The sequence below is a fragment of the Sinohyriopsis cumingii genome, chromosome 15 (genome assembly GCF_028554795.1).
Source record: "Sinohyriopsis cumingii isolate HCF-2022 chromosome 15, ASM2855479v2, whole genome shotgun sequence".
Taxonomy (NCBI): Eukaryota; Metazoa; Mollusca; class Bivalvia; order Unionida; family Unionidae; genus Sinohyriopsis; species Sinohyriopsis cumingii.
Genome location: NC_142975.1, coordinates 53,437,527 through 53,449,249, shown reverse-complemented (window position 1 = coordinate 53,449,249; position 11,723 = coordinate 53,437,527). Strand labels below are relative to the sequence as shown.

The 11,723-nt window shown below is 35.2% G+C and overlaps 1 protein-coding gene across 1 annotated transcript in view; it reads right to left on the bottom strand.

Annotated features, from left to right (window-relative positions):
* Window positions 1-5,981: 5,981 nt before the first annotated feature.
* LOC149781807 (trifunctional purine biosynthetic protein adenosine-3-like) overlaps window positions 5,982-11,723 on the bottom strand; it is a 96,516-nt gene continuing 90,774 nt past the window's right edge. Inside the window, exon 21 of the mRNA XM_089935972.1 lies at window positions 5,982-7,734. Coding sequence (XP_089792098.1) covers window positions 7,549-7,734 — 186 coding nt within the window. The 3' untranslated portion in view covers window positions 5,982-7,548. The remainder of the gene's footprint in view (window positions 7,735-11,723) is intronic.

Here is an 11,723-nt window from a genome sequence, read left to right as displayed (position 1 = left end):
ATACACAAAAAACTTAATTTCAGAGTCAGCAAAAATTTAATAAAAAATAATTAGTATTTTATGGTTCTGACTGTACAAAAAAATCAGACCTGAACAAGCTATACAGAACATGTTACTCAATGACCTAACATTTCTAACTTACAAAATAAACAAATTTTTAGCTCATTCTGCTCAACTCAACACTCCAATTAAAACTAAAATAAAATGACTCTAAAAGAATTATTTTTGTTGTTATTAGTGAAAGAGTCCTTTATTACAGTGACCACATTAATAAAGAGCGCTAAAGGATTTAAATAACACACAATATATAGGTTCATTACAAACTTTATTGTCAATATAAATAATCTTTGGCATAATGGGGGCAAATCCTGTCACAGCACACTGCACCAGCTGAGGTCTGCATTTTTTCTATAGGAATACCTCAGGAAGAGATTTGGGGGAGTTTGTAGGGTTGTGAAGCATATCCAACACCTGTACGTGGAGCTGGGATGGGGCTGACATGAGGTATATAGGGACACTAATAAACTCGGTAAGTCTGATCTTGAGGATTGCTATGATAACAAACATCAGCCAATACTCCATACATGCACCATAGGAAGTAGGTATGAAATATATGGCCATGATAGTTGAGTACATTTAAATGCTGACATAAATGGGGGTCAAAAGCAAAGTTGTGAATGCATGAAACTTGGCAATGGACTAAAGGAAGTGAAGGGAGCTCTGTGACTATGGAACAATGTAACTGTAATGGAGGCCTCCAATTTAAGGAAATGTAAGGATAAATAAAAATAATGACTGAGAATGCAATAACATGAAAATGCATGAACCAGGTTTCAAGCCGCATGATAAACCTGATGTGCCTAAAGGCATAAATATTAAATATGTATTAGATAACCAGTTATGAAGTCACATGTCCACTAATAGAAGATACAGCTGAAATGACAATGTAGCATAGGATGTGAAAATGAATGACTGACATACAATGTTTCTAAAGTGTTCTGAAATTCTATGATAATATCAGTAAGTAAAGAAGCAAAATAGTACATGGATCGACACAAGTGTGAACCGACAAGTGAGGCACACACTGTGACATCTGCCTCTACACATAGCTAACTCTATCAGGATGCACCTGAATATATCTACAATATATATTAGAGGACCATCAACCCAAGGTTGGATCAGATGGTCTGGAATCCAGCCTTAGCAGCACTGGTAGCCACCTTAATGTGGAAGGTGTGTCCATTATAGCGATGTGAATCATAATCTAACCTGAGCAAAACAACCTTAATGGTAACAATAAATATAGTTCTGCTTAAGGCGCGACCACTGTCAATGAGGAATAGTGGATCACAAAGGCGAGCTCCAGCAAATATCTAAATATGATCGAATTTCCTCTTCACATGGAAGGGACATCATAGTTCATATCATTAATGATATCCACACCTGGACGGAAAATGTCCTTCTTTGATGCTCTACAACGCAGAATGTATAAGTGTTTATCTATATGAAATATCATGTCCAACACACAAAGATTGTTTGTTGCAGAAAAAATGGGCTCCATGAATAGCAAATTATCCAGACCACAAAAAGCATAAGAAGGCAGTGCACAAGTAGTTTGTAGTAAGAGTTAAGTGTACTCAGTTAAAAAATACATCAAATTAAAGGCCCCAAAGAGGATGCCAGTTTGAATGTGTTAATCCATTTGGAAGGAATGGCGTCAAAAGCACATGACACTAAATGTATGTACACAAATGTTCCTGAGCTGAAAGAAGATGGTTATGGAGAACTCTGATGTAGCGCATATAACATGACAAAGACCATTGTCCTCAAGTCCTAATTAAATGGTCCTCCATACCAACTCCAGCTGCAGATGTGGTTGCACCATGACCTCCAGCCAAGCATTTTGCTGCCACAGACTCAAATACTGCTCCAGACAGGACATGGGACACACCCACGAGTTCCACAGATTGAAATGTTGAAACCAGCATTAAAAGGGTCCCTTTATTTCTTTTTTAAAAAAGTAATCTGGGCTTGCTATGAAATGTTCCTTTTCATCCCACAAAGAATACTCTAACCTGTCGGACTCCAGAAAAGGGTTACTATGACTAGCCTGCAGGTAATGGAATTTAATTCTTGCAAGGTACATCTTACTTGTGGAGTACTGCAGCTGCAGCAGGGTATGATAGCATTTGATGAAATAAATAAAAACATGAGAGTTCATGTAAAGAGTGAAAATGAGCAACAATGCCTGCCATTGCCAAAAATTCAAGAAACAAAAACTCCTGCACATGTCAACATAGCATGAATTCTGAAGTCAGGGGCACACAATATCCAGAAATGTTTGTATTCCATGTCAAAGAATGCCTGTGGGAGACTGAAGTGTTGTTAAGATAGTCACGTCTTCAATGGACCCATATGAAGTTCTGTGCCATATTTTATTTAAATGATCATGGTTGGCATTATCAATGAGTAAATTTTACCTATCACTCACAAAGCAAATAAAGTCTGAAGGACTTAATGACAGGAAGGATGCCATAATGACAGTAGGAGATTTCTGCACAATTATAAATGGTGATTATTTCTTGATCTCCCGTTTAGTTATTTGATGTGATGCACAAAGTTATCAAGTAGGTCAGGTTCAGTTTACCTGATGCAACACATGATTGTTTTCCTTTTTTAGAAACATACTTGTCAAATAATTTATTCATAATTTGACATATCTGTATCGTAACTTGGTATTTTTTTAAAGCCATTTGAAATGTGAACTACTCTTGATTCAAATAAAAATTACACGGTTAAAACAAATAAAAGAATGAAATGATCAGTGACCGGCCTAATTACAGTAACTCTGATTTCTTAACATCCAGTTTATCTGATACCTTTGTTTCAATTTCAATTCATCACCTCACACCTTTGTTGAGCCGTTTTAGCTGAGGCTGTCGAGTTTCAAGATCCTGAGTATCATTACAGCTGACGTCATGCTTTGGGATAATGAGTGTCATTTAGATGATTCCATCAAATCTTAGGATAATGTTAAGATCTTGTAATATTTCAACTAATTCTATCAATTTACATGATAATGTTTAGTATCAATTCAACTAATGTACATATATGTACAAATTTGTATAGGTGACCTATCTCAACTAGACAGACTTCTGTCCAACTACCAACTATAAAAATGCAATAGCATAATTATTTACAATTACATATAACTAGGTGATTGGACTGAAGGGCAGTCAATTGGAATGTTTACTATGTGATAGTTCATTGACATTTGTATTCTACTGAGGGATCAGTTTTGCTTCTACTTACATCTCTTTACTGTTCTTAGATTTTATAATTTAACAAAATGCTGACAATTTAACTCTTAAGATCTTGTAAAATTCAAGCTATAAACCTAATCTGGATGTAACACATTAATAAATACGCGAGTTCACATGCAGAAATTAAAGTTATGTGGACCTAAGAATCGGGCTATCACTCCATTAAACAACAACATTGAAATCTGAAAATTACTCAACCAAGGTTCTCATTAATATCAAGCTCCATACAAAATCGGGGTGAAATCCCCCAAAATTAAGGGTGTTTTACTGGGAAAAAAGAGGTTGGGTCTGACAAAAAGGGGCTATAATTCCAATAACCACCAATATAGAATGCTGAGAATCCCATTGAGCCAAGGTCTAATTAGTATCATGATGCATACCCAATTAGATTGGAATCATCAGGGAGTTATTTTATTAAAAGAAGATTGGTCCATCACGTATAGGTTATAACTCTACTAAATGATATGACCATTCACTGAAGAGTAACAACAAGATGGCCAAGATGTCACAGTAGCACTGTTTTCATGTAGGACCAATTAGACCTAATAAAAAATCCCATGCCGATATTTAACATTCAGGAGTAGCAATAGCAAGATTTTCAAGATAGCCACTGGAAACCATATTGTAAACACCACCCAATTTCACTTCTGGACTGACTATACATCTGATGAAAACAATAGCAATATTACTTTTCCCTCAGGAGGAATAGCATTAACACATTAACCCCTAGCAACGACTTTACGGGGAAAGGAGGTAGTAGCCTACTGCCGAGCTCTGTGGCGTCATGGTCATGCACGATGCACTAAAGTGGATGGTATTATAGAAAAGTAGACAGATGTAGCTCTACAATGATACCAAATAATCTGGAATATCTAGTTGCACTACAAAATACAGCTAGAAACACCTCATTTTTTGGACCCGACTTTTTTTTATACAAAATTTGCCCGTGGTCGGAATCCCATTTTGTGTCCAGATTTTAGACTTTTTGCTCTCAGATCTAAGGCAAACTGGTAAGAACTGCAAACAGACAGAGGAGCCTTTGCAAAAAGTAGAAAAAACAAGTCCAACTTGTACCCTTCTGCTCATGCGCGAGTCAAATAGCCAACGAAAAATGATGTTTCTAACACAACTAGGCAGTATGTTATTGAAAGATGACCGGGAATTTGGTGTTTTCAAGTCTATTCAGAAATAGCATTCAAAATGTGTTTCCTACTCGATTTTCAGGCAAAAATGGCAAAAACCTCCAGGGGTTAATGTGTTAACAAGATTTTCAAGATGGCAACTATGGAAGTTACATTGAACATAAGATTGGCAACATTTTCATTTATAACTAACTAGACATCACATTAAGTTTTTTAGTGAAAACCTCATCTGATATGACCATCAATTAAAAGTAGTAGCAATGACAAGATTTCCCAAATGGCCAGTGTTGCATCCATATTTGTTTTCCAAGTGGCACCATGGGATGGATGGATATGTCAAGATTCATGGCTTGTTGTTGTTGTTGTTGGGTTTAATGCCATATTTCAGCACACGATAGGCTATGCATGGCGGCCAGTATTAATGGTGGAGGAAGAACCCAGGAAACCCCCGGAAAGAACCACCGACCCACGAGAAGCTACTGGCAAGCTTTCTCACATACCCACGTTAGTCAAATCCTAGAATCGAACCCACGCAGACAGAGGTGAGATGGCAGTGATCCGTAACGAAGAGCGCTTTAGACCACTCGACCACTCGGGGCCCCCAAGATTCATGGCAATCCTGAAGTTGTTTAAGAGGAGTAGTAATAACAACTTTGTGCCAATGGATCACAAAGAGACCCTCCCATAACCAATATTTTCCAGATAAATTGTGCATACTGGCATAGAATTAAAATGACCTATTTCTATTTAATAGTCATTGTCACCAACTGTCAAAATGCCTCTTATGCTGACCGAGACAAATAGCAAAAAAATTTATTAAATACAATATGCACTTTGTTATTAAGCAGTTTTAACTCTTATTTCATTCACATCTGTTTGCAAACAATGAAGAAATTGGGCATGGATGAGTGTTAATTGCAAATTGAAATTGTGATTTTCAAAGCATCTCCTGCCAAATCTGACTGATGGCTTGTAAATGCCACAGGTTTATGTATATATGCTGAAACAAAGATGCACATCCCTAACAGGTAAATTTGCCATCATTAACATCTATATATTTAGTAATGTAACAAAGCTGATGGAGTCGACAGCACTGTGATGCCATCCCCATCCAAACGATTTGTATAGTAGTAATGTGTGCCTTAAATGTATTAATGAAAATTTGTTTAATATTTGTACAAAATGTCACAGAATTAGAGACATTTCTTTCATTGTTGTAATATACAAATCTGAATTTTTTACACCTTCAAATGTATAATAAAAATAAAAGACTTGCTTTGACTGGATATTATAAATGTTTCACTCATGAAGTGGAAATGGTGTCTTGTATCTTCCACAAAAAAAAAACCTGGATATCTTCTGTGTATCTGTCATGCAAAAACTTTAACATAAACTTTAAGTTTACAACACTGCTGACACTAGTGGAAAGCAATACCTAAATCTCGCCAGCTGAAAATGCCAATGAATCACGGGGAAAATGTTGATGATTGGTATTGCGAACACCATAACACAAGAATAAGACGAGAATGAATTTTAATATTATCATCAACCAGACTGAATTCCAGAAAAATAACGTACATGCATATTGCAAATGCACATAACAAACCAGATGTTTTCAGGAATACATAACAATCTCCTCAAAAACAAAACATTACATGTTCTTGACAGTGTACTAATGATTCTGTATTGTCTTCATTTTGAGATAAGATTCCAAATAATACAAAACAAATCAAAATAATGCAAGCTTTTGCTACCATATCAATGTAACCATGAAACAAATGGTGAAAAATATATGTAAAAACAAGAATATTAAATGAGATTCATGATGTAGCAAAATAAAAAATATATATCACAAATAAATTATCATTCTAAAGAAGATTAATTTTTCTTCAGATTCCTGGCAGTCTGTGCTCACTGTGTGAAAATAATGTATTGGGGTTTCACTGAAACAAAATAATCCCTTTTCACCATAAAACGTGACTGAGAGAAAAAATATCTCAATCAAGTGTAAAAACAGACTTGTTTTGTTTTCTACAAATGACAAGTACTGTCTAAGGTCCATATAATATTGCAACATATATCTACTGATAATATAATGTCATATAAAACACATTTTGCATATTGTAAAGTTCATTTATATTCATGTGAAACTACTAACCACAAATTCAAAGACCCAATGAACAATGGGCTATATGTTTAGAAAATGAAAATAAGATTAATTTCCCATCCGATACTTGTGAATTCTTGTACCAACGAAAATGTTATTGTTATCAAAACCATTAAAATGAATGAAATGACAATCAAGTACTTAACCAGATTTTCATATCATGGCTAAAGCAGATTGGAGTCATGCTTCCTCCTTGTGTGTTAGACATACTGAGTTGAACTTCAAACAGAAAGTAAAGGGAGTACATGTTCAGCCATACTCGAAACATTGCTGCAAACAATATGACCTTGACCCAAGGTAAAAAACTGGATATAATAAATATAAGCCAAGTCAAATTTTAAAAAAAAAAAAAAATTGACAAAATTGTTAATACTACTTGCATTGAAAAGTGATGTCTCACTTTGCTACTGATTTCATTTGTTTCCCAGGGCTAAGTTTTGTGCATGTCCTCTAACCATTACAGTTTAAAATAATTTTAGGGCCTAAAATCTGGATTACATGTATTTAAAATTTAAAACTTTAAAAACACAACCTGCTAGAGCAGTGCTGGACAGATTACTTACAATCAGAAATCCTTTCATTATGCTTGGTGGTCTTGTTTTTCAACCATCAAGTTAATTATTCAGGATATATAACTCCTACAGGTTTAAATCCACTATATACTCTCAAGTTCCAATTCATTTTGTAAAACAACTGAGACAAACTAGTACATGTTGATCACAAATTCTGAAACCCAGATTTATGAGACCTTCCATCAACAGGAAATACCTTTCATATGTCCAAAAGGTTTTGTTTACATGCCTGATACAATTTTCTACAATGGTATAGCATTTATCTTTTTATATTTTTTTTATTATCCCGGTCATGGGTAGGACAGCAGTCCCATCCAAGTGTTGTAGTATTCCTGCAAAATGGTCTAAGTCCTCCAAATTATCTGTCCATTCTCACCCAGAACAGCCTTTTCAGATGCAACCAATTCTAGGGCACGAGGGAAGGCTGAGTGCTCAACATGCTTGATTCTTTCATGTAATGTTTCAGAAGTATCATTAGGGTAGACTGGCACAGACTCTTGCACTAGGATGGCACCAGCATCTACTTCCTCCTGAAAATTATCATAATAATGAATTTTTAATGAAGTTAAATGAAATTTACATATTTAGAACACTATTAATTTTCCCTCTATTAATACAGTGTATACTCTCTTAGTCTGGTCAAAGTGCAAACTGCACAGACCCAGATCTGCCACTGAATAATGCGCTGGCAAATCTGGATTTATGTAGTGTGTTACTAGTAATCAGTAGAAGAAACAACACAAACCTTGATCTGCTAGTACATTATGCAAGAGTAGATCAGGATCTATGCTGATTTCAGTTGGACTGGACTTGTGATTATATATGGTTTGTCTTGCATGACATTACAATAGGATGAGGCAAATTGCAAGATGATGGCTTTTTGAGGAATTGAATGTGCAAGTGCTGTGTCTTGGCAAAATATGCATTTTGACACTGCTATGAATGACCGCAATTGCAAAAAACGGGGGTAAACTCCACCAACCTTAATCCAATAACTGCTTGTTATGTTCTAACAACAAGAAAAGATGTTGGCTACCAGTATCTGAAATTTTGTAGGCATACTTTTAGTGCTTCATATTTTCTATTGTAAACCAGACTAAAAGTACCTGTAGAGTATTCCAGCACTTAGCCTGGTTCCTGGCCATATCTAACTCTATGAATGACTGTATGTATCGCGAGAACAGAGACACCACTAACCTTGATGTAATCATTGGTAACAACGATTGTTTGAATAGTAAAGATTGTTCTGATAAAAAAAACGCATGAAAAGAACAACAAAAATTCTGGCTACCCAGTTTGTATATAGTGACAGATAGAACAGACCATAAACCAGGCTAATACATATCTTGAATTTGCCACTATAGTGCCCAAATTAAAGTCATGGTCACATTATGTTGCTGTTCTTTAGAGTTAATCCATATTGCCATGGGGTGAATAAGGTCTTTTGTCTTTTATACCAGCAGGTGAGAATCATTTGAGGGATTCAACTGATAGTGCTAAAGGCTTGTGATGTTTTTGCCCCCCCCCCCCCCCCCGCCACCTCGGATGTTAGTGATTACATCTCAGTCACCAAGCTGTTGTCCATTCAAGTTGGTGCAACTGAGTTGCACTTTTTGTTTATAGAATTAATCACTGTATGTCTTCTTTGAATTAAGCTGTTGACTTTTGAGTAGATGATTCTGTTTCTGGATGAGATAACTGTTTCTTTTTATTTCATTAATTGTTAGATATGCAATGCACATGTAAAGATTTATCATATTTTCCAAAGCCATGTCAAAACTGTCTTTACAGTTGATACTACAACTGGGCACTAATAATGTTGACATCTAGTAACTTAATAACAATGGAAGAATATCATATTAAAACAAAACAAATTTTAACGCTGGAGAAAATAATTATTGTAACTGGAAGAAGTGAAAAAGAGCAGACCACATGCAAAATACTGGTTTAAATGTCGGTAAAACAAATTTAGGGTGTTGTAAAGGAAAAGGAGTAAATCTGAAATGATTTCATATGCTAATACATGTACATATGATCTTCAAATGTAAAAATAGAATATATATATATATATATATATATATATATATATATATATATATATATATATACACACACACACACAGTGATTGTGGTCATGTTTCTTTAGAATTCTGAAACTGAACCTTGGAAACTGGTCTTTTTGTACAAACCTGTTATGAGACACCACCTGTCTTGAGAGACCATTATTTTGCTGGTAGAAGGGGCAGTCTCTCAACAGGTTTTACTGTATAATATTATTCTGAAACTATTGTGAATCATTTAATGGAGTTCTGGACACTACCATTTTGATGTCATGATTCTTAGCAGACCAGAGTATTTCCGGTTCTTAATTTTTAAAGGAACTTTTCCTTCTTTTGGACTTTAACAGAACTATTTCTGGATTATTTTGGATTCACTTCATAATGCTTAAGTTCTTCAAACATTTTCATTTATAACTTTGATAATTAAATTAGTTTGTAAGTCTTACAGAACTTGTTGGCTTTGCTTCTTTCTGCCATTTAGTTTATCACCATGGAGTCATAACACAAGAAATACACATAAATGTTCTTCAATGTTTTTAAAGAGTTTTATTTGGCAACACAGATTATGCCCTAGAATGAACTGTAAATTTGAATATTCATCAAGCATGTAATATACAAAAACATTGACTGAACAAGCACCCTATTTACAATGACTGAACAAGCTCTCTATTTACACTGAGTGAACAAGCACCTTATATACACTGAACAAGCACCTTATTTACAATGACTGAAGAAGCACCTCATTTACACTGACTTAAGAAGCACCTTATTTACACTGACTGAAGAAGCACCTTATTTACACTGATTGAAGAAGCACCTTATTTACACTGACTGAAGAAGCACCTTATTTACACTGACTGAAGAAGCACGTTATTTAAATTGACTGAACAAGCACCCTATCTGGTGTTGCTCTACAGTTTTAGGGTTAAAATTTTAAAGAAAAAGAATTTCCCCGGCTTTCTTCACTGGTTATTTAAAAAAGACATTGTAAATCTTAGGTATAGTTCAAAGAACCTTTAATACCCTTTATTTTGGTGTAGGACTGATGGGTGTTGTTGTTGTTCTAGGGTTTAATGCCATTTTTCAGCACAAGATAGGCTATACGTGGCAGCCAGTATAACTGGTGGAGGATGAACCCTGGAAAACCCAGGGAAGAACCATCGACCCATGAGAAGCTACTGGCAGGCTTTCCCACACATCCACGCTAGCCGAGCCTTGGACTCGAACCCATGCAGACAGGCGAGATGGCAGTGATGGGTGTAATATGGGTTATAGAATATACAGCTTGGCCTTATTCCAGATGTGCACCTTTCAAAAAAGTGCTAGCTCTACTTGGTCATTTTCATTTCCTGAACTTCAGAGGTAAATTGTACATGAAAGAGTTGATAACTTGTTTTTACATTTTATATATTTGGTAATTCATTCATTGCACTTTCAGAAGCTGGTATTGTCTAGTCTGGCAAAATTGATTTTCCCTATTTTAATAGCTGCTACAAAGAGTGTACTTTGGACTAATTCAGGCTGATTTTTTTAGCATAAGGGAGCAGTCATTTTAGTTAGCAGTGTGCTCAGATCATGTACAATTTCCAAAAGTACAATATCCAAAATAATGTCAGCCACATAACAATAAAGTAGCATAGAGGTATGCCAACATTCTCTCCACTATGCATATTTTAAATGCAAACAGCGTCACCTTACATGTCACTCTCTCAACAGGATATAATAACTGGCGAGTGCCCCTTTTTCAACGACTGAACAAGCACCCTATTTACCTGGACTGAACAAATACCTTAGTTAGGCGCACTCACCAGTTATTATGTACTTTTGAGAGAGTGACATATGTAAGGTAACATAAGGCATCTTTTGGTGAAAGCACAAAAGCTATGACTAGATTTTTTCAAGATGTTGATTGCAGACCTGCCAACCATGACGAGAACGTATCAGTAAGGCAGTTGATTTTTTTCCCGTAAGTTTTACCAGTTTTCAGGAAAGTGTAACAAAATATAATAAACTGCTATTGTAAAACTGGAGAACGTATTTAAAAGTTTGGTATTCAAAACATGCAGCGACAGTAAACATGTTCAAATGAAAAGTTTTTAACTACATGCAGACCTCATTTGCCACTAGTACCATTGCACAAACTTCAGTTCCAAAAGCCAGGCACCTAAATTCTTTGAAAAAAGAAATTTCCATTTCACATGACAACAGCAATTATACCTCTGGCCACAAGATATAATAATAATAATAATAATAATAATAATAATGAGGACTTTGTATGCAGCCTAATCTTTAGAAGCCCTAAGCGCTTTACAACATTAGACAACACCTATAAGATAAAAAACATATAATAATATTATTACAAAAACAAACACCATGAAATTAGAAAAAACATTAAAAAAATAAAAAACATGCTGAGAATATTTCAGGATATAAAACATTATTAGATCTTTAAGTTTGTT